Here is a 23,271-nt window from a genome sequence, read left to right on the forward strand (position 1 = left end):
AACTGTGAGTGAAATTTCCTTCTGTCCTGCAGAGCAATCCTGGCACCACCTATTACAGAGCTTCGTTATGCAGAACTTCACAAAAAGATCCCGTGCCACTTGCTCTTGACCAACAGATGCTTTCTGAACACAGCTTTTTTTTTTTTTTTTTTTTTTTTGATGACTGAAGCTTCTGCCTGCCTCAAAGAACACAGAGATCCTGGCACTCGGGGGGAGCAGTGGCAGCAGACAGCTCCCTGCTGTCCGGATGGAGCTCCATCCATGGGGGCAGAGTGAAAGTAGGAGGCTGGTGGGAATGAGGTGATAAATGGAAGTATTGAGCTATGGCTCTTGACGTGCCCCATCCCATCAAAATAAACACATGGCCTGGGGGGACACCAGAGTGGGCTGCAGTGAGCTGCACAGCGCACTGAGTTTTAGCAGCCTGTGAAGGAAACTATAAAATGTCAAAATCCCAATGAAAATCCATAAAAACGGATCAGTTTGAAACCAAATGCCAATCGTTCCCAGTCACTAACACTGCTCTGAAGAAATCCATTTTCTATCCTTGAGGGGCATTCACACAGCCGAGTGGATTTCTAAGGTTACAGGAGCAGGTCTTTAGACATTTACTGGTGCAGAAACCTCAACCTATTTCATGCACTCATTCCTCTAAACCAGGAAGTGAGAATGTCTCCTGCTTTGATTTTCTTCCTTTTGTGTCACCTAATCTCTATTTACTAACCTTCCTGATCCAATTAGAGACAATAAAACATTATATGTCTTACACTACCTCTTTGCTTCTATCCTTGGACCAAAAGAGCCCCTCCCTTTCCCTTCTCATTCATGAGATGACAGAGTGAACAGTGATACAAAAACACCTGCAGAGAGGCCCAGGGAGGACATCACCTCAGCTGTGGCACCTACAGATCTGAGCTGAGAGCTTCTGAGGTTCCCCACGGTGCTTAATATATTCACACCCTCTTCTGTGGACACACAGCTACCCTACCCCTGATCATCTGTGACAATAAAAGCTTGGGGAGAGTCTCCTTATTCCCCTGATATTTGTTCAGCATGTTTCATCTCTTCAGAGTCCTGCAGTTCCTCCTTCTCATGTCTGGGAACAGCCTGGGACCCTTCTTTGCCTCTGTGTCCAGAAAGATGTAGCACCAGCTGTGGTGGCTGTGCCTCAGTGAAAACTGACTGTCCAGAGATTCCTATGTGTAGCTGTCCTCTCTCAGCTGGCTGTGCAATGTTTCCCTTGTCAACTTTGGCCTTCCAGACCAGCTTCCTCAAATTAGCATTATAATGATCTAACATATGGAAATTAAAAAAGGGAACTAAACTGCAGTAAACACACAGAATGTTGCTTTGGTACTCCAAGCTTTGTCATGCTTTGATTTCTCTTGTCTAAAGCAGATTCCCCCTGCTTCTGCTGGCATTTTGTTCATTAAAAATCTGCTATTGCATGACCACCCATGCATTTCTACTGGCAAGAGCACAGACCCAGTCTTTTGCCTGTCCTGTCCCCTAATCCCTGTCTGCAGTACAAATACTGCTCTGGTAATCTACTAATGCTTTCACCTTTGCAATCCTCTGATAGTTTCCAAGTCATAGAGCAGCATCACATGAAAACAGAAAGGTAGCTCTGGACAAGATTTGATCACCAGGTACCAACTGTATGAAGCAACTGCAGTCACTTTATCTCATGGCAGATCTCCAATCTGTGGTGCAGAGGACATTGAACACAGTGCAGGGATTACATCTGTGCTCACTGAGAAAATGCATCTGCTGGAGGATGAACAGCTTAAAGCACTGCTACAGGGTCTGAATGCAGCTACTGAAGCCTGAGCCCCTCAGGGAGGTTGGGGCCAACCTGCAGTGATGCAAAGCCAGCTTGTCCAAGTCCCCTCACACCAGACACAAGAGATACATAAAAGAAATGGCTTTGGACTCTTTTGACAGCTTCCCTCTGTCCAATAGCAACAACCACAAGACCACTACAGAGTTGCCATCTCTTTGATACTGAGAGGTGGCAATGCTGGCACGTTCTCTTAGATGCCAGCTCACTCCCTGAGATGAGAAGGTCCAAACACCTACTCTGCCTTTGAGTCAGCCTCCTGCAGAGGCTGTGGACAACATGCTGATCACAGGGGATATCCTTAAACAAGTATCTGTGTTGACCCTGGCAAGACAGGCAGGGAGAAACAACCCCATGCTGCTGGTCATGATGTAACCACACAGCTTTGTGCTTAGTGTAATTATCTGGGCCTAGACTAGTGGAAATCAAAGCCCAGGGAAAAGTCAAGTGTCAGAGGGGAAGGGGTGTTTCCATGGCCCAGACTTTGTGCTCGGGGCCAGAGAGGCATCCACATCCTATTTATAACCATAAACACACGAGGCTGTGGCACAAATAGTGACAATCACCCCAGCCTACTGCAAATCTCCCAGCTACCTGCCTCCCCAGCTACAGAGGTTCTGCAACACCACCACCACCACCTTCACAATTTTACAGCCAGTCCTAAATGTCAGATAATTATTTTTTTCAGCTGTGTTGGGAGGTATGCCAGGTAATTTCATATGATTGTTCTCATATTCAGTTGGAGAAGATGATCCAGAGAGTGAAGTAACTTCCCTGAGGCCAGAGTGAGTCAGTCACTTTGTCAGATCCGTGTCCCTCTAAACACAGACATTTCTGAAAGGCTTTTTAAACCATAGGAATGGTATAAAAATAGGTACAGAGAGAGAGGAACAGCCAGCACAGAACTGCACAGGCCTTTGCAGAACTGGCCTTGCTTCAGGGATCAAGGTTTTGCAGGAGTGTGTTACCACAGCAGCAGGTTCTAGGGGCTGCTACTTACCAAGCACTGAAGCCTTCAGAGTGCAGATCTGGTGAGCCTGAGAGCTCTCAGCTCATGCCATTAGTGGCTTTTAAGCCATGAGGGCAGGCAGGACAGGCCAGGCAGGCTGGCAGGGCCTGGAACACTTTGCAGGACCCACAGTTGGTGTCACTGCTCTTCTCTGCATGAGGTGTTGTGCGATGGGGGGGACCAGCCACATCAGCTCTGCATCCAGCGTTTTGTGGCAAAGGTGGCCATGTCATGCTGTTGTTGCACCCAGAATGTGTCATGGGACAGGAGTCTGGTGCCACATGACCTCTGTGAGTGGGCCATTTTGCGGGACAGGTGACTTGCATATTGCTTCTTCCTTAACAGTGACTCAGTGCCAAAAGACATCCCAGAGACAGCTCTCTGTGGGTAGGAACCAAACTGGCTGCAATGCAGCACACTCTGTAGGGTCTGCAGGTCCATCCTGGATCCTAAGAGACAGGGACTGTCTGCAGAGGCCTAGGAAGTTCCTCTGGGACCCCCCATAGGAAGGACACAGACATATCCCACAGCAGGTTTCCCACCTCAAACACCAGGCACCTCTCTGCAAGCACAGGGTGCTGCAGATTAGCTTCAGATCTATCTGCTTCAACTCTTTTCAAGTGACAGATTTTCGCAATGCCCTCTTGTCTGCTCTAAAAGGAGAAGCAAATCCTGTATCAATGGTAACCACAAGAAGCCGGTGTAATTTTGAGTGCATGTTTTCAAAGGCTGTGACAAAGATACTCAGCCTTGAAGGATAAGGGTGTGTGGGCAGTGAGGTTTGCTTTGCTTTTATCTTGGACAACACTTTTCAATGCCTGGTACCTCAGCAGCTGCATTTCTGACCCCAGGGAGTTATGATTCACTGTTTGCAAATCTCTGAGCCACCAAATTGAAGGTGTGTCTTGCAAAGCACAATCCTAAACTGAAATGCTTATAAGTGGGTGTTACAGCTCCAGTTATTCTGTACCAGCACTCAGGGCTGGCTCTATGTTTCCTAAATTTCTGGCAAATAGAAATCAGCACCTCTTACTTTGTTTAGATAAACAGGATCTCTCTGGTTTTGTCTTCTTCAGTGGAGTTCTCAACCAACCTGTGAGCAACGAGGTTACAGAAGATGCATTATCCCACCTACCCCAGCACAATGCCAGCCTGAGGAACATCTGCCCAGTTTCTTCAGATACCAAGATCAGAGCTGGGGCTGGCCTAAGGCTGTCTTTAAGCTGCTGGGTGACCTGTGTGGGGTTAAGTGAACCACTGGCTGCCATCCTTTCTGTTAGAATGGATCAGTTCACTGACTCAGGGAAAAACAACACAAATATCTTATCAAACTTTTCTTAGCAGGCAGGCAGGAGACCTATGTGTGAGGAGCCCAAGGCCTTCAGAGAAATTAATAGGAACAAATGATCAAAAGATGCTCACATTTCTGTTTTCCTTGATCATTGATGTTTTTCTTATCAGAAAAGTGGCTGCATACACTGCTGCAGATCAATGCTATTCACAAGGGGCTAATGCTCCCTCTCTTTGGGAGACTTGTGATGGGAAGGAATCACCACTGTCCATCTGGCAGAGCATGATGAGTTGTCTCTTGGGAAGGGGCCACTGCTGACTGCCACGTCCATACATGCTGGAGTCCATGAACAGCTGGGCTTGGGTCAGAGGTTTTGATTCAGCCAGGCAGGGGCTCAGGGGTGACTTTGCTGGAGAAATGTAAATCCCAGCTAGCACTTCACAGAGCATGATCCAGGAAGGTCCCTGCCAGCAGATTCAAAAATTTAGTAACCTGGTGTGAAATCTGCATTATCTCACTGCTTGAACTCAGGGCTCCTGGAGGGAGCAAAAGAACTGCCAATCTGTAAATGACCCCTCTTGTTTGCTGTCTGCGGGATCCTCAACTTACTGCTGTGTGTGACAGATCCTGCAAAACTGAAGCTCTAAAACCCAGGTTTAAACTCTATGCGAATAACAGGTTCCTAATAGATACAGCAGCATGTGCTTCCCTTTCCAGAAACAAGCTGAGAAAGAGGAATTGCTCCATGTGAAGATGGCAACTCCCTTATTGTGCAGTGGCCCATGACAATTCCTTGCCGACTCCATTGCCACTGAGTACAGTATCATGGACCACAGAACTGTACTGTTCTCAGGTGGGTCCTGGCACCACATCTGCCACACCTTAAAGGGCTAGGAGGAAAAATGCAACAGCACTTATCAGAGAGATGGGCACTAAATCCCACGGCGATCCCGTGGCACCCGGGTTACTGCATCACTGCACAGCCTGTCCTTCACTACGGGGACAAGCCACCTCCTGGAGTGACCCCAGCAGAGCCTGGCAGGCAGCAGGAAGGCACAGTGAGCCCAGCAGATCCCTGCAGCGCCAGCTGCCCGCTAGCCCCGCAGGCCGGGCGGCTGTTGCCCATCACAAAGAGCCTGAGCGAGGATGCGGCCGGGACGCGAGCGGGGCCCACCCGGCATTGATTGCTGCGGTTGCCATGGTGAGGCTGCAGCGATCGGGGCGGGCCCGGGGGCGGGGCCAAGGAGCGGCCCCGCCCCGCCCTTGCCGGCACCGCCCCTCCGGCGAGCCGCGCGCGCCCCCTGGCGGCGGTGCGTGGGTACGGCCGAGGGGACACGGACGCGGCCGAGGGGACACGGACACGGCCGAGGGGACACGGACGCGGCCGAGGGGACACGGACGCGGCCGAGGGGACACGGACGCGGCCGAGGGGACATGGACACGGCCGAGGGGACATGGCCAGCGGGCAGTGAGGCTCTTTGTCACCCCCTCACAGCTGGGAACCGGCTCCATCGCCCCGTCTGGACGGGGCAGAAGTGTCACCGCTGCCTGCACCCGCTACCAGGACCTCAGCGGGATGTCAGCACCAGCCTCTCAGGTGCTCCTACCTTGATTCTTTCCATGAATTTATCTCTCTGATTCCAGCCTAACGCGGGTGCTGTTGCCTCCGTCACTGGCCCTGGGAGGTTGCAGCCCTGGGGCAAACAAGCAGACGGTGTCATTTGGTGTCAGGCCGTGCAAGGATTTGCTCATGTGCAGCACAAGGGTGAGATGAAGCTGCTGCCCCAGGAGCCAGCAGGTCTCCCCTCTGCCCATAGTTAGAATTCCCAGCCTCCTCCTCTGGAACCTGACAGGACAGCAAGTTCCCTGCCTCCTTGGTTCTCAGTGACAGGCAGCATATCTCTTTTCCAAGATATGCATTTTTGCCCACCTCTCTCCTGCTCTGGCTTTGCAGGTGCCAGTCCACCAAAGGCATTTTCAAGCTGTGGGTGTACCCAGGTCCTGTGTGAACTGTGAAGCACTTGAGTGGCAGCCCTGATCACACCCTAATTTTTTAAATATAGTTTAAACAGCACTATTCCCTCTATCCAAAAAACATGCTCTGATCCTATGACAAAATCCAGACCTAGCCAGCTCAAAGCAGCTCTCCTTGTGTGGACCACATACCTTGCATTTTAACTGTACACGTGTAGCAGATTTTTTTTCATTCACAGCCTGCCAGTGCCTGCCTGTGGCTATTTCAGTTACATTTTTAGTAAGCTTTAAGAAGAGTTTAAAAATATTTTTTAAAGTGATGAAGTGTCCTCTTTTCCACAATTTTTTTTTCCTCCTTGTTTCAACAACACACATCACACAATGGTCTCACCCCTTGCAGGACTCACAGATGCTCTGCTGTATTCTTCCAGGTTTTCCCTGTGTGTTTCCCAATTCTTTGTACAATTCCTGTTAACAGACAGGTTTTATTCATTACTTTTTCCTGAATCTTGTGTTTTGACAATGAGAGAAAAACAGATTTTTTTTTTTTAACCAGAAAAAAATTATTTTAAGGAAAGGTGAACACTATAAGGAGTGGATACTGCAAATAACTAAATTAACTTGAAAAAATCCAGAGAAGCAGCCTCTGGACAGACAGTGCACCACCACCACAGCTTCTCTGCAAAGGCAGGATGTGTTTCCAGAACAAAGAGTAGGAGCCAAGCTCCAACCAGCCCCCTAAGACCATCATTCCATGGAAATCACAGGCAAATCCCAGATAAGAATAATGGTGTGTTTTGCTTGGCAGAGGCTCAGTGTGAGTTGTGCTGACGAGCTAAAAAAGGAGGTTGTAAAAATAACTGGAAGACTGTTGTTGTTCTTTTTCTCCAGCTGCTTTTTGAGAGCCTTAGCAAGGCTAAGTAAGCTCTGCCATCACTCAGCCACCTTATACCTGTGCTCAGGACTGACTAGAGAGAGAGAAATGCCCTCTGCCTCCCACTGGCAGTCAAAAGGCTGATTTTACATACACAGGGTTAAACAGTGAAACACCAATAAAATCTGAAGCAGGGACTTTTTTTAAGGATGACTGATAAGATTTGAATTAAAATCTTTAAGGTATTGCCAGATCGACTTCTGCACATGCACACAGTCTTGTTTACTCTCTCCTGTCCCTGGGCTCCTCAGAGAGCAACACATATCATGGTCCCTGCATATTCCTGGTGCAAGCTCCCCACTGGTATGAGGATCCACCAGAATAAATCCTGTTCCCTGCTGCTACAGGCTTCAGTGTGCTTCTGTGGTCACAGCAAACCCACTCCTTCTAGAAAACAACTTCTCTTTCCCCCCTTGAAAACAAATTGCTCTGACAGATGACACAGCTCTGAGTTTGGCATCAGCCCTATAAAAACAGAGGAATACAGGGCTTTTCCTGGGGTGTGGTTCTTTTCATGGCCTATGCAGCCAGAGGCATTTATTAGACCACGATGGTCCCTCAGCCCTGGCAGATGGCTGGGCTGGCAGCGGCTCCATCCTGGCTGTTCCCCTCCCACTGCTCCGAGGCCCTGGGGGTGACTCGCTCTCTCCTCAGCACGCAGAGAACTGGGGCACTCTGCCAGTGCCTGGATGGCAGCAGGCTCTGGTAACCTCTCTCATGCTGCTTCCTGACCTGCAGCGCTCTGGACTTACTCCTGGAGGGGGACATTCCTTGCAATGAGAGAACAAAGGGAAAAAAAAACATATAAAGAGAGAAAAAGCAGTTCTGCACGCCTGTCTCTCTCTGTTACTTGGCACCATGCCTGGGTAGCTGGATATGCACACAGGCACTGCACCCTGCTGAAAACAGCCTGCAAGCTGTCCCTGAGCTGTCCCCAGAGCTATCCCTGGAGCTGTCCCAGCACCATCACACCCAGCCAGGGGCCACGAGCAGCTGTGACTGACCCCATGCATGAAGAATAGTTTGGCACTGCTCACAGGGTAGTGGCAAGAGAGGCCTGCAGAGCCAAACTCAACCTTGAACAAGCCCAAAGGCAGCACCTTTTCAACCCAAAGACAAATTCAGCCTATGTGGTAGGGCTGAAGTCTTGAAACAGATGATGCACAGGCTCAGCATGACTCAGTTATCAGAATTAGAAATGGATCCAAACACAGGGTTAGTATACAGCAGTCTGGTTCAGAGCTCGCCAGGGTCTGGGATGGGTCACATATTGAAACTGGCATTCACCAGCAAGGTCCAATCCTGCCTCTGGGATGAACCCATTGGAGAGCAACTTTTGGCCTGAGATGTAACAACTGAAGCTCAATTATTTCCAGACATAAGGGACATACGCATTTATTTTGTTCCCTCCTTTTACCAGGAGAAATTGCCCTAAGGGAGAGGGGGAAAAAAGAGCTGGAACTGCATGTGTTATTAAAGAGGCTGACTGGAGTTCATTTATTCTGTGTGACACATGGAAGGACACTGACAGCCATTCCTAGCACAGGAACTTGCAAACCCAACCTGGACAACTGGAGGGAGTCCCCAGATGCAGCACCACTGGCCAGCCTTTAATTAGATGCAGCTGCTCTGCTCAGCCCTTCATGTTTCACAGTTGCTTCCCCTGAACATGCCTACCCAGTTCAAGGCCCCAAAGCCCAGCTCTTTGGAGAAAGCCAAGATAAACAGGCTTTTCCTGGAGAGCAGAGGGACCTGGAACACTTTTCTGGCTGGAAACATGAGGCTGAGGAGGTGGAACCCACCCCTGCAGGCATCTCCTGCTGTGCTGCTGGAAGAGAACACCACTGTCACCCGAAACATGGTGACAAAACTACCTGCTTGTGTTAGGATATGCTTACAAGGCGAGTTGCCAAATTCACAGTGCCTACATAAATCAAAGGGAAATTAAAGTAATCTGCCAAGAAAATTTCCATGATAGGAATTTTGGGGGGTGGTGGGGTGGTAAGGAAAGAAAAGGAAGGCTAGCTGAGAAATTAAGCTGTTTTGAACATAGCACACCAGGAGACATCCCATTCTATTTAGCCTTTGCCAAGGGGCTATTTGACTCTGTATCCAAACACGTAATTTAGGAAATCCTCTTCCGATACTTGGCAATCTTAGGCCAAATCAAAGAATAATCTCTGTGACTCGTATTAGGATCTTAAAGAAAGATCGAGTCCTGGATCACATTATGCAAACATGAAAGGTCTGTTGTCCCACAGGGCTCACAGGCAAAAGCCCTGCTCTGGCAATCACAGCAGACAACATCCGTTACTTGCTTTTATCTGCCTTAGATGTTTGGGAATAAAGTGCCAATCACCTCTTCCCTGGACATGTGTTAAACCACTAATATTTTCCTTTCCTCAGCTGCCTTAAGTCAGTGCAGGGCTGGTTACCATGCCTTGGCTACCTGTAGCACTTCTACTCTGGCATCACCTAGCTGTCAGTTATTAGTGGGTTTTTAGCAGTGTTATAGATGGGTGGTGTGGTGATTGGCTCTCAAAAATGAGGAATGGTTATTATGTGTGTTAAAAGTTGTTAAGGTTTAAAGTTCTTTTGATATGTAACTGTTGTTGTAGGTTGTTTTTGGACCCTTTTTGTTCTCCCTTTAATCCTCTCTTCTCCCATCTGTGTTGTTGCCACCAGAAAACCCTGGGTATGAGGGTTGTCAGAGACATTTGAGGGAGAGCATGTACGTGTGCCCTTTGCATGAGGCAGCAGGAATGGGGGAAGATTGTTGCTGGGGGGCCTTGGCATGACAACACCTCACCTGCAATCAAGCTGCAAGAAAGTCCCCACCAATGGACTGTAAAAAGAATTAACTTGCAGACTTTGGGAGGGGCCAGGTACATACATAAATTTATATATATATATATATGTGTGTGTGTGTATATATATATATATATATATATATATATACATTTATAAGGAAAATGTTGGAATATGCATTTGGCAGATCAATACCAGGGGTATAAAAGGTGGAGCTGCCTCTGGTGGATGAGCCTCTGGTGGTCAGCCACACTCCCAACAATGTCCCTTTTTGCTTTGCGATTTTTTTTTATAGTTCTCAATAAAACTTTTATAACTAATTTCTACTTGGGGTCCGAGTAATTTATAAAAGCAGAAAATTTGGGTTCATCTTAAACTCTATTTGTGTTAAAACTCACCTTCCAGAGCAATGTGTGCCAGGCCAGCGAGATGAGCTGTCCCAATTTGAGGCTCATTTATTAAGCAGCATTAATTAAAAGCACCAAAGTCTATCCGTTTGCAGTGCCCAGTGCTGCATCCCAGTGCCATCCTATACCCAACACTTCCACCAGGATTGACATCTCTGACCCCTGGAAGCCCTGGCAAGAACTGCTAAAAAGATGGAGAAACAGAGCTGCTTTGTACCATGGCAGGAGAGAAGGCTGAGGAGCACCTCAAAATCCTAAGCATCCTGTAATATTATAAGTGGTTTTTCTGGTTTTTTGGGGCAGAAGAAGAAGTGGGAAAGCCCAGCAGGGCCAAACAAGCAGCGTTTGAGCAGCTCTGAGGCCTGCCGAGGCCTGGCAGCTCCGCAAGGGCACGGGCCCAGCGCCCCGCGGGAACGCCCAAACTCGCCAGAGCCGGGGGCCAGGAAGCGCCAGAACTGCGCGAAGCCGAAACCACCCCCGGGACTCTGGAAGAGCCCGCCCAGCTTCTCTCCTCAGGCACCAGGGAAGGCGGGGAAGAGGAGGGCCGGGCCCCAGCGCGTCTGGGCGCCGCCATCGCGACCCTCCTCCTCCACTGGGCGCCGCCATCTTGTGGCGTGCCCGTACGGCGCGTGCGCCGCCATCTCGTGCCCTCCCCGCGCGGTGTGCCGGCCATGGCGGGGCTGCTGTGCCGCCTGCTGCTCCTCTGCCTGGCGGCCGCCGGGACCACCTCCGAGCTAGTGCTGGAGGAGGTGCGGCGCTCGCTGGACCTCAGCACGCACCTGGCCAAGATCTCGGCCGAGCTCAGCCTCGGCAACGCGCCGGGCGGCGCGGCCGCCTCCACTTTCCTGCTGGCGCTGGAGCCCGGGCTGGAGCCCCGCCTGGCCCACCTGGGCGTGCAGGTGAGCGTGGGGAGCGGGCAGCGAGCCCCGCCTGGCCCACCTGGGCGTGCAGGTGAGCCTGCGAGCGGGCAGCGAGCGCCGCGCCCGAGGGACCGCGGGCGCTGCCCGGCCCCGCGCCCGAAGGGACACGTCGGCACTGCCGGGCCCTCAGCGCCGCTCCCGGATCCCTTACCCGCAGCGGGGGGTGTGCGGCGGGGCGAGGGCGGAGCTGGGAGGCGATGAGGGGGCGATTCGCCCCGTCCCGGGTGGGCGAGGAGCGGGGCTGGCAGCCCCGGGCAGCGCCGGGATGGGGGACCCGGCCCTCACCCGCAGGAACGTCAGCGGAGCAGTAGGACAGTGCTTCTGTCCTTGCCCAGAAGTTTTGTCACTTGAAATAAACTCTCCATACAGCAGAGAAAAGTACATACAGTGCTCTATAATTTACCTGTATGCAGAGTTTTGTGATGTACCTGAAATGGTCAAGCCATACTCACTGTGGCCTGCTCACTCCCCAGTCACGGGGGAAATCACAAAAGCATTTGATCAGAATTCTCATTTGTGCAAGTTTCGGTGACTGTGCCAGCTTGAGAACCAGGCTGAGGGAACACAGGAACATGAGAGTTACCAGAAACCTCCACTATCTGTTTTTGCACACTGACCACACTGCAATTTGTATTCATGAACATTATGAAAGGGCCTTTAAAAAACTTTCCTTAATACATTAGTTATATATAAGCTTATACTTTCAGGGGGACATCCCCCCTAAAAACTCCTTATAGGAACTGTACAGACTTTGCCCTAAATGTGTTAAGTCTTTTAAATAGCAGCACACTGATCCCATATGTTCTTTGGGAACAGGTGAAAGGTGAGGAAGAGGAGGAGAACACCTTGGAAGTGAAAGAGACTAAAGTTAAGGGCAAAAGGTGAGTATCTCCCTCTAAGGTGAATACCTAGAGTTGTCCTCACAGTGGAGCAGAAATACTACCCCATTTCCATGTACCTAGAGATCATGAGTATTTTCTTCCTCAGCTTTGCTCAGTCTCTTGTACTTAGTGCCTTGAGTAATGCCCTGGGACACCAGGTGAGAGAAGCATTTGGTCATGTTCTTACCCATTACTCCATTTTGAGCTCTCAGACAGTTGGCAGTGGTGACTACAGAGAGTTTAGTGCCCTGTGGCTGTGTGTAGAGTACTACAGAGATCTGGGTACCATGGCCCAGTACAGGCTCTTCCTGCTGCTGGGAGAGAGGATGCTGCTGTTTGCATCATCCTCTGTACTGCCAAGCTTGGAATATTATGTAGGTGCTACAGGCAAGTGTCTTCTGAGCCATGAGAGCTGAGCAGTCCTGTAAAGTGGCTCAAAAGCACAGTGCAGCTGAATTTCAAGAATGTAGTAGCTGTGAAGTTGCCAGGGTAGACCTTAGCTTCTGACATGGCTGGATGTCTCATGTAATCCCACCCTTGGGCCACCAGGCATGACATGAAGTGTGTTTGCTTCTAGCATCACTCGGTCTGTCCAGTGCATCCTTAGACATCAGTCCAAAACCTTGCTCCCATTCTGGCCATTCTTCAGTTTCAGATCCTGTGGGCAAAATCTGAGAATGAACAGACTTTGTGGGAACAGGTGCTTAAGATGTTTGTGATTTGTCTTCTGGACTTGTAGCCATGGTTCCTGTGATGCAGATAATTTCTGTCATCTGGAGAAGAATGGAAAAGGTGTTTTTTTGTGAAGCAAAACTGTCACTGTGGCTGGACACAGTGCAGCCTGTGCTGCTTCCCCAGCACAGTAACCTCACCTGCTGGGACAAGGCATCTCCATGTCTTGGAAGAGCAAGTGAAATACCTGCCCAAATCATTAAATACGTGATACATGGTTTTCTGTCTGCAGGGGATGTTGCAGTGGGTGGATCTGAATGCTCTCTCAGGAGAGATCCCACCTGACCTACCTGTTCTTCTTTCCAGTGGGAAATTCTTCTCAGTGAAGCTGCCATCTCCTTTGGCCCCAGGAGCCAAGGTCCGTGTCTCTGTTGAAATGGTTTTCACACACGTCCTGCAGCCCTATCCCACCCACATCACCCAAAGTGAGAAGCAGTTTGTGGTCTTTGAAGGAAATCACTATTTTTACTCACCATACGTCACCAAGACCCAAACAACCCGTGTCAAGCTGGCCTCCAGGAACGTGGAGAGTTACACCAAGCTGGGCAACCCTTCCCGCACTGAGGACATGATTGAGTACGGCCCCTTCAAGGACATCCCTCCATACAGCCAGGTACATTGCTGTGCAAAGGGGTTGTGGCTCTGCAGAGAGCATCTTCCAGATAGGGAAGATGAGTCTCAGAGGCTGGAGAGTGGGAAGCAGAGGCTTTCACACAGAAATCACAGGTCAGCCATGAGTTAGACTGTGTGCAGGCATCTGTCAAGGAGGGTTCTCTGTGGCACACAGAGTGAATCATTGTGAGGGGAGCTTGCTGCTTACTTTAGGTCTGACAGTTTATCTTTTTTTCCCTCCTTAGGACACCCTGAAGGTGCACTATGAAAATAACAGTCCATTCCTGACCATCACCAGCATGACACGAGTCATTGAGGTGTCTCACTGGGGTAACATTGCCGTTGAAGAGACAGTTGATTTAAAGCACACAGGAGCAGTGCTGAAAGGGCCTTTCTCCAGATATGACTACCAGAGACAGCCAGACAGTGGGATCTCTTCTGTTAAGTCCTTTAAGGTTGTCATCTTACACATAATTTTTTTACAACTGTGGCTTCCCCCTTTCTTAGATCTCCAGAGGGAAAAAAAAATGCAGTTGTCCTTTGCATTTTGTTTGGTAACCATATCCCAGTAATAAGGGAATATTAAAACTGGTCTATTTTCAGAGAAAGCTTGTGCTGGATAGGAATAGCTTTTGGAAGCAGCATTAGGAGGTTAAACACTTTATTCCATTTGCTGATCCAACAGACTGCACATATCAGGGCATGTAGTATTTCTCCACATTCCCACCCTTTCAGTCTCAGGGACCCTCTAAATCCCTTACCCCTGTATTGAGGTCTCTGCTTTGGGTTTTCCACAGTGTAAGGACCATTCATTCTGTCCCCAGCCCCTTTATTTTCAGAGTTGCCTCTCTGTCATATCCTCCTCATGTTGAACAATATTAGTTGGAAACTCATGCATTCATTCCTTGCTCACAAAGCATTCAACAGGAATTAAAGCTGTGGCTCTGCTAGCCACATGTAAAAAGTGTGTGTTCTCATCTGAAACCTTTCTCACTGCTTGTAGCCTCCAGGATTGATTGTTGTAATTCTCTAGGGTGGTGCAGCCAAACAGAAATCTCACTTTGCTGAGTGTAAAGCCAGCAAGCCCAGTCAGCTAGGGCAGCAAGTTGGAGTGAAAAGGGAATTGCTGTCCTGGTGGGCATGATGAGCTCCCTTGCTGTCTGGGGTGTTTGAAACTCAGCTGGAGAAAGCACATTCGTTTGGAGGCCAAGTGATTTTAGTGCTGGCAGCCACTTGTGGGATTGCTTATAATAGCACAATTTTACCACTCAGTGCAACTGAATGGCCATTTTGTCATGTCTCATGTGGGAGCAGTTTCTCAGTGCCTACCAGCCTTTATTGGTTTTGCCAGTTTCACTGGAAGTAACTCCCCTCTGATGCACTCCCTGCTGCTTCTCTCCTTACAGACAATTCTCCCAGCTGCTGCTCAGGATGTCTATTACAGAGATGAAATTGGGAACATCTCCACCAGCCACCTTCTTGTCCTGGATGACTCTGTGGAGATGGAGATCCGTCCCCGATTCCCACTTTTTGGGGGCTGGAAAACCCATTACATCATTGGCTATAACCTGCCAAGCTACGAATACCTCTACAATCTTGGTGAGTGGCTATGGGGATGGGAATAAAAAACATCCTCCTGTGTGTTTAAAGGTAGTTGCTGTACAGAAAAGAATTGAAAGCTATGGTACACAGGACCTTAGCAACAACAGTTGCCAGCTATTTTTTCTAGAATATGCAAATCCACTTCTTTTGTGCTTCCTTCAGGTATTTGTAGATGTCTGGTTAAAATATATCTGAGTGAGCTAGTGCCCCCTGCTGCACAATTAATTATCCATGCAAATTCTGCTCCTGCCCATGGACGCTGAGCTTCAAGGCTGTCCCTTGTCCTCTGAGGAACTGTAACCACTGTCTGCTCTGCACTCTTAGGTGATCAGTATGCCCTGAAGATGAGGTTTGTTGACCACGTGTTTGATGAGCAAGTTACAGACTCTCTGACTGTCAAGATTGTCCTGCCAGAAGGAGCCAAGTAAGTGTGATTTCTCCTGACTTGTTACTGCAGACAGTGCTGTGTTGGTGGCAATTCTCCAGTCTGCTCTAATGGCCTGGGGACAGTGAATCAAAACCATGACTCTGCATATGGAGGAGATCTTGGAACACAGCTTTGTTTCACTGCATAGCATTATTTAAACTGCATAATTTACCTTGTGCTAGAGGCTACAATTGCCCAGGCAAGTCCTGGGTTACATCATCTCAAACACCTTGGGGTCATATGGGACTGTGGTTTTATCCACAGGAATATCCATGTGGACAGCCCCTATGAAATCAATCGTGCCTCAGACGAGCTTCACTACACATATCTGGACACTTTTGGGCGTCCTGTTATTGTGGCACACAAGAGCAACCTGGTGGAGCAGCACATCCAGGACATTGTGGTGAGTGTGGCCTCTGAGCATTTGTGCCTCCTTTGAGTTCAGCAGCTCAGTCAGAACAACTAAGAAATAAACACTTGCTGGACTGCTTTGGTGGTTCTGCTGCTGCCTGAGGGGAGGAGTTAACCCTGCAGTAACATGGGGCATTGCTCAGTGTTTGGAACTTCTCTTGTAGGTTCATTACACCTTCAACAAAATCCTGATGCTGCAAGAGCCTCTCTTGGTGGTTGGAGCCTTTTACATCTTGTTCTTCACTGTGATTGTCTATGTGAGACTGGATTTCTCCATCACCAAGGTATGGTGAAGAGCCATGTGGGAATATAAGCAGTTTTCTCAGCTGTTGTGTGATGATTTTTCATACCAGTACTTCTCACTGAATGTTCCTGCCATTCCAAAGTTCTGCTGGTTGTTTAAAGTCCTGTTTTTGTTTAACCTGAGCACTGGTACTCCTGTAGGGCTGATTTAGTGTCATAAAACTAACTAGAGTTTTGCTTGCTGCATAAAAAGGAATCCCCCTGAGAAGAAGGAGTATCTGCAGTTCTTTCTCTACAATGTTTTCACTGTTAAACTATTTGTTGGGCTGGAATGAATGCTGAAAGGTACTTTCCCTAATCAGAAGTTCCACCATTCACCTAATTACTGTCAGTTGACTTAATTGCAAAGGGAACAGGTTCAATAACAGCCCTGTGGCAGATTGCAGGAATGGCTTGATGCAGGTCAAAGATATGACTGCTTTGATTTTCCCTCCTGTTCTCTTGCAGGATCCAGCTGCTGAAGCCAGGATGAAGGTTGCCTGCATCACAGAGCAGGTGCTTACTCTGGTGAACAAGAGGCTTGGGCTGTACCGTCACTTTGATGAAGCAGTGAATAAATACAAGCAGTCACGGGACATCTCCACCCTGAACAGTGGCAAAAAGTCTTTGGAGATGGAGCACAAGGCCCTGACGAGTGAAATTGCCTCTCTGCAGTCTAAGCTGAAGACAGAAGGCTCTGACTTATGTGATAAAGTAAGAAATTCAAATTTATTTTATAAGCTCTTCTGTTTTTGGTTCTGTCAGTAATTCTGCATGAGTTTTAAATGGTGGTTTAGTTTCTGCAACTAGTCTAGGTTGGGCTTTTTCCTGTGAAAATGGCTTGATCTCTGCAATGGTGTGTAAAAAGTGTTACTTTTATAGTAATCTGAGTTATGGAGCCATGTAAATGTTGCTGGTAAAAGCTGCTTGTGCTGTTTCTTAAGCAGTCCTTGAACCAGCTGGATTAATGCTTTTGTAGCACAATCCTGATGCTTCTCATTGAGCTCATGGCAGTGACACTTAAGCAAAAATGGAAACTGTCAACACATTAGCAGTTCTGACTCTACTACTCACACCAGTCAACCCAAAATCTTCTCTCTCATCTCTTATTTTCTTGTACATTTGCATTTGGTGCTGACAGAATTTTGGTAACATGATGCTCCTCTGGGTGTGATTTGATCTACCACGTGGAAAGCCATGGCACAATGAGCACACACCCACTGTCCTTCCCTTCAATATATTTTAACACTTACCTCAAACAGGCACTTAAGCCCAGGTGAGGGACACTAAAGTCCATTTAGCCAGCAGCAACCTTGGTTAATCTGTTATTTAACTCAAAGGGTAGCTCTGTCATTGCAGACCTACCATTCACACATCATAAACATTAACTGTAGGGACACAGCTTCCAGCTGTCAGAGCTGTGATTTAGCTTGAAGCCTTTAAAATCCGTAATGAAATACTCTTTAACAGTCTCTTGCCAATATGGCTCCTGGGTCCTTGGACCCCCTTTTATCTGCACTCCTTAGTTACATGGAATATTCCTCATAATATTATCTCAGGAGGCAACATTCAGGGATCGGAGATGTTTCTACTTAGCACTGACAATCTTTTGCTATCATCTGCCATCTCTTCTATTCAGCTTCACTGTAGGGATTTTTTTGTTTTGCTTTGTCTCCTGTAATACCCCCTTGGTTTGTCACCCTGCCACAGGTGAGTGAGATTCAGAAGCTGGATGGCCAAGTGAAGGAGCTGGTGCTGAAGTCGTCGGTGGAGGCGGAGCGGCTGGTGGCAGGCAAGCTGAAGAAGGACACGTACATCGAGAACGAGAAGATGCATTCCAACAAGCGCCAGGACCTGGTCTCCAAAATCGACAACATCCTTGATGCTCTGTAACTCTGCTCTAGCAGCTGTGCACAGGGGAGAGGTATGAAGGGGGATGAGAGTGATACACATTGAGCCAAATCTCATTCCCAGCAAAATTAGGGGAAATGTTGATGTGGAATGTCTGAAAGTACATTTTGTTTTTAGATTTTTCTATAAAGCCTGTCTGCTCGGCAGCATGTGCAGTGCAAGGGACCACGCCATCATGTTAGGCTGGGTAATGGGGTTTCTTTACCAGAGGTGAGACTCAGCCAAGTAATGAAAGTCTCCTGCTTTTGGTTTGCCCTGTATAGATGTGCTCTGAGTAAACGCATGCAAGGAGCCAGTCTGAGCACAGACACGCTTAGGGCAAAGCTGAATGTCGCAGCTCTGGAAAGAATAAAAGATAACTTTGTTCTACTTTGAAATAAAACAGTCACTGCCTTGCGTCTATGTGTTGTGCTGGACTGGGGGAAGGTGGAGGGGCTGGGTGGCCCCATCCTGCCCATGGCCAGGCAATGTAGCTCCCTCTGGAACAGAGTTCAGCTCTGACCACTCCTGCCTCCTGTCAGCTGTGTGCCCTGAGGCTGGGATTCTGCCTCATCACAAAGCACTGACCCAGAGAGGGGAGAAAGCCAAGCCCTTGTTTCCAAGGGATGTGCATGCACCTATACCCTTACAGGGAGAAAAACAACAGAACCCCTCCTGCCATCCTCTTACTGTGTGCTGCATGTGAGCAAAGTCCCTGCATCCCTTGTGCTGCCCATGTAGGTCCTTACTCACACTTGGATACCTTGGGGGTATATGCAATCCCCTGCTAATATCAGTCTCCTAAGATTTTTTAATGTGTATCTTGCCTCAGTTCACTGTTGAATACCCCAAATAGGGATAGCAATATGGTTCTCCCCTACTGCCTTTGCCTGGCATAGGTGTTTGGATCAAAGTGGTTAGAGATCCTCATACAGAAAAGTCCAGAAGGGCAGGAGGGGCTGTGTGTCCCGTTTTCCCTGAGCTGCAGGTGGTGGCAGCTGCCTGTGGGTGGGTGTGTGTGCAGGGCAGGGGTGGTACATGGTGTGCAGCCCTCTCCCCTGGGCACCTGCAGTTTCCTGTGGGAAGCAGACTGCAGGGAGTCTGGATGTTGCTTGCAGACTAAGCAAAGCACGTGGCTTCCCCACAGAGCAGTGGCTCATGAGGAGACCAGTGCCAAATGTGGCTGTGCTGAGAGTGAAAGTTTGCTACAGTACCTGCACTAGCACCCTTTGAGGCTTGAGGCAAACATAGTTCCTGGCCAGTGCTGTCTGCAGGCCTTGTGCTTGGATATGCACAAGCAGCAGGACACTTTCCACAGCCCTTTGCCAGGCTACCTGCACTGCTGCCCCTCTGGTCTGAACTTACATAGCCCAGGTCTGTCACAGAAGCACTTGTCTCTCTGCTCCTTACTAGTCCCTTTTATCTGAGATAAAAGTTGTCTTTATCCCCTCTCGGGATACTCTTCTCCTTGTACAGAGGATGCAGTTAGTTGGAAAGCCCTCTGCCTCAGAACCATACAGCTTCCAAAGTGGTTTGTTAGTGAGGAGTGTTTAGCAGCAGGCCTGAGCTCAGGCATGCACCACATTGTCACCAGGGGCCAGCTCTGTCCCATGCCCACAACTCTCACTCGGCAGCAGAGTGAGCAAGCCTAAATCCCTGCCTAAAATCTGCTCCCTGTGCAGGTGCTGTGGGGAGCCCTGAGACAGTGAGTCCTGCCTGCCCAGCTGCAAATCCAAAGCCGGGCACGGGCTGCCTGTTGCATCCAGCCAAAGCAGGCAGGTCCAGAGGAAGAGGGTTCAAACTGGTGATCCCAAAGATACTTTCCATTCCCCCAGCAGAGGAAAAGCAGTGCCACCCTTCCCTCCCAGATCCCACTTCTGCCTGGCTGGACCCACAGCTTAGTCCCCCCGAGGGTACAGTGGAGCTTGTGATACCTGTTACAAAGCCCTGTGGGATTGATAGTGCCTTTCTATCCCAAGGGGATCTGATTAATCAGCATACACCTCAGCCTACAGAGCTACTGGGCAGCTTCACATACTGCTTGTTAATGAAACCACAACTGCAAAGACAGCAGCTATAAATAGGATGAAGGCAGCCTGAGCTAGAAAGGCCTCTGGTCCCCAAGGAGAGCTGCCCCAGTTCCTGAGGCCAAGAATAAAACAGCCGGTGCTGAAGTGATGCCTCACTCCTCTCCACACAGCTCCTTTCTGCTGCCCTCCCTGGGGGAACATGCCTCCCACAATGTGCTCCCTGAGCCCCTTCTGCCCCAGAGCTGCTCCTGTAGCAGCACATACACCAGAGAAGGTTTTAACAAATACACAGCAGTGCGACCTAGAAACATGAGCCATTTCTAGATTCCTGCGAATTTACTACTGTGAATAAATGAGAAAAAAAAGGGGAAACCACAGCACTTACCAGGAGCTTAGGAGCTGGAGAGAGGCAGAGCAGCAACACCCAAGAGCAACAAACGGACCAAATTTAAAGGGAGTAGCTTCCAATCCATGGACTGAGGAAGGGATGAGGGTCATTGGGTCAGGAATGTGGTCCCCTGTTCATCTGCTGTCTTCTCCTACAGCTCTGAGGGCTTTAGGGGATCTGGCTTCAAAATCTTTCCTGTGGTTGAGTTTACAAACTGTTAATACATCCAAAAAGGTTTTCAAATTACCTCCCTGCTCAGACTCTGGGATATGCCCAGGTAATGCTCCTGCCAGATGTGTGACCCAAGGTGCCCACTGAGGACAAGAAGCAGCTACTGCAGGGCAGCCCAAATGGAGTCATCAGGGAGCTCAGTCTCTCATCCTTGTCACTCAAGTGGGGCTTGCTTTATTCCTCCAATCACTGTCACCATGCTGGCTTCTGCCACCAGGGTCACTCCAGCAGGTCCCTGGCCAGGGCTGGCCTTGCCCGCACCATTTTTGGCTGGCTTTGGGATCTCCCTGAACTCCAGCTGCTGCTTTGAAAGGATATCCTTTATTTCTTCCAGGCTTGGTAGGTCATCAAGTGTGAGGAGCTGGAGCCAGCAGGTTCCCAAAACATCACAGCCAACAATGGGCAGGGATGTAGGCACTGCCACCAGGGAGTCCAGGGACAAGGACTCTTCCTTTCAGCCACACTTGTGGCCATCTAACCTGAGACCTGTGGCCAGGGGGAATCCCAAGCTGATGGAAAGGACCATCTCCATTTTTCTGCTGCCTTCAAAAATAGCCAGGCCTTCAAGGGAGAGGTGGGAGCCACTGCAGTCTCTGCTGCTCTTCACAGGAGCTTTTTTGAACTAGAAAGTTCACTTGTGATCTTGCTCAGAGAAAATAGGATCGGGAGGTTGTTAGGAGTTGGGTGGCATCTACCAGGGGGATTGCAGAACAGCAGAAGGAAAAGAAATTCTCAAATATAGGAGCACTTGAGACCCTCTGCCAGATTAACATCTCACATGTAATTATAGCTGAGCCCTTTTAGAGATTCATGTTTAGTTTTATTCCTGTGCAGAGTTTGGAACCAAAAGGTTGGAAGGGCTGAAATTTGCCTCCACCGCGAAAGGAACAAAATGGGGAGAGAAGAAAAAAAAAAAAAGTGTACGGAGCAGAAGGAAAAGGAAACCACACAAATGCAAGATTTGCCAGTGAAAGCGAGCAGCCATGATTTCAGATCCCAGCACAGCACAGCCACCTGCCTTGCACAGGCATCTCACTGCTCCCACCACCTCCCCACCCCTCCCCTCCTCACCAGGGTGATGCCCACACCCACAGCTTGTCCTGGGCTCCCGGGCAACCAGAGAACAGCTTCTCCCTCTGTGACTTCTTGTTTACAGTCTTCCAAGGGAAAATCTAGAACTGAAGACCAGCCCAGGAGATCCAATCCATCCTCTGGTGGATGCTCGAATTCAAGGACTGGAAAGAAAATCAGGTTTTATATTGGGTGTGTGGAAACTCCCACCCTAGCCAGCCCTTCATCCATCCTCTGTGGGTGGGGATAGCCCAGTGCTATTTCCATACCACTGACCCTTTCTCCCCTCCCCATGCTGATACCTCCCCTCTGCTCTGTAAGCACCAACCACCTTTTTGTTTCTTTTTCATCCAACAAAAGAAAATCACGGGGCTTAACTCAGAGCAAATCCTGCAGGTCTGTGGTTGGCTCTGGGGCTGCCATATCTCTGTATACCTTGGAGGAGCACACACAAAAGCACACCTTGTTTAGCAGCAGCTCTTCCAGCTGACCTGACCCTGCCACTTCAGCAGGAAGCAGAGCTGAAGCACACACCAAGCACCATGCAAGCAGTCATGCTTTAATTCTGCCTGCTGCAATGCAGCCTCAGGGAGCACACCCTCATCACACCTGTACACACCCTGCACCAGCACAGGGAGTTTTGGCAAGTTCACAGGGTCAATAGCATCCATAGTCCGTCCACTTCAGCTGTCCATTCCTGCAGTGGGGCCCCAACATAGGGTACCCTATCCCCATGGCAGACCTGGCAAACATTCCCTGCCAGGCTCCACAGATGGAAACATGGACTTCCCACCTGCTGTTCCACCATTTCTCTCCCTCCATCCCCAGTAATGCTGCCAGGTTCCCAGTCTACCCACTCTGTCAGCTGCTCAGCACCATCTGATGGCTTGGGACCAGAGGCCCAGAGACTGGTTTGGCTAGTTTGAGCTGCTGCTGGCCTATCCTAAGGACTATCTCATACCCTCTTCCCAAACACCCACTTCCTCACCAGTGCAAGGTAGGCTGTGTTCCACAGGGGGACCATGTCCCAGTGGGTGACAGTGCCCCGAGGGATGGGAGAAGATCCCCTTGGTGCTGGTGGGGCCCATGGGGTGCTGCAATGGCACCTCACTGCCTCCACTGCCACTAGAGGCCGACAGTGCCAGGGGAGTGGCACTACCATGCTGGATACCCCCACCTGCCCTGTCCCTGGCCACTGCTGGCCACACCACTTGGGGGACCCATTGCCATGCTGGCACATGAGCCAGCTCTGGCCTAGGATGGCGGCAAGCATCATTCTTTCTTTCTTTTTTTTTCTTTTTTTTTTGGGCTTAAATTTATTATTTTTTCTTTCCCCACTTCTTGCTCCTCCTTGTCCAATTTGTCTTCAAAGCTGACATGAGAGAAAACCCCAAATGACAGCGCCTGCCCGGCACAGTTTTACCACAGTATCCTGAAAAAGGCATCTGGTGAGCTGATAATGCAGGGGGGCTCCGGGCGGGAGCCCCTGCCGGAAGCAGAGGACTGGTGGCGGTTGAAGGGCCGATGCTTC

General features: G+C 49.4%; 1 protein-coding gene and 1 long non-coding RNA gene across 3 annotated transcripts; one reads left to right on the forward strand and one right to left on the reverse strand.

Moving 5' to 3' along the window:
* Positions 1 to 418: 418 nt before the first annotated feature.
* LOC306807235 lies at positions 419 to 10,415 on the reverse strand. 2 transcript variants are annotated; one of them, XR_013775672.1, is made up of 3 exons: positions 10,255 to 10,415; positions 5,748 to 5,834; positions 419 to 4,604 (listed from the first exon to the last, which is right to left on the reverse strand). It is a non-coding gene; the product is annotated as an uncharacterized lncRNA (long non-coding RNA). The 2 variants fall into 2 exon arrangements; XR_013775673.1 differs by lacking the exon at positions 10,255 to 10,415 and adding an exon at positions 6,506 to 6,686.
* A 149-nt stretch (positions 10,416 to 10,564) lies between these two features.
* Positions 10,565 to 18,437, forward strand: RPN1 (ribophorin I). Its single transcript, XM_079317180.1, has 10 exons — positions 10,565 to 11,162; positions 12,000 to 12,064; positions 13,103 to 13,409; positions 13,654 to 13,863; positions 14,815 to 15,007; positions 15,335 to 15,434; positions 15,702 to 15,840; positions 16,013 to 16,132; positions 16,599 to 16,844; positions 17,841 to 18,437. Exons 1-10 carry the CDS (start codon positions 10,935 to 10,937, stop codon positions 18,021 to 18,023), a joined length of 1,791 nt encoding a protein of 596 aa, XP_079173306.1. The 5' UTR covers positions 10,565 to 10,934; the 3' UTR covers positions 18,024 to 18,437.
* The last annotated feature ends 4,834 nt before the right edge of the window (positions 18,438 to 23,271 follow it).

This window comes from Erithacus rubecula (assembly GCF_903797595.1).
Source record: "Erithacus rubecula genome assembly, chromosome: 13".
Lineage (NCBI taxonomy): Eukaryota > Metazoa > Chordata > Aves > Passeriformes > Muscicapidae > Erithacus > Erithacus rubecula.

What these genes read in the sequence shown, in the direction of transcription:
- RPN1 (XM_079317180.1), top strand. Translation starts at nt 10,935, where the DNA reads ATGGCGGGGCTGCTGTGCCGCCTGCTGCTCCTCTGCCTGGCGGCCGCC. An exon ending in CGAATACCTCTACAATCTTG is followed by an intron (nt 15,008 to 15,334) that starts GTGAGTGGCTAT and finishes CTGCACTCTTAG; the next exon opens with GTGATCAGTATGCCCTGAAG. An exon ending in AGCACATCCAGGACATTGTG is followed by an intron (nt 15,841 to 16,012) that starts GTGAGTGTGGCC and finishes CTTCTCTTGTAG; the next exon opens with GTTCATTACACCTTCAACAA.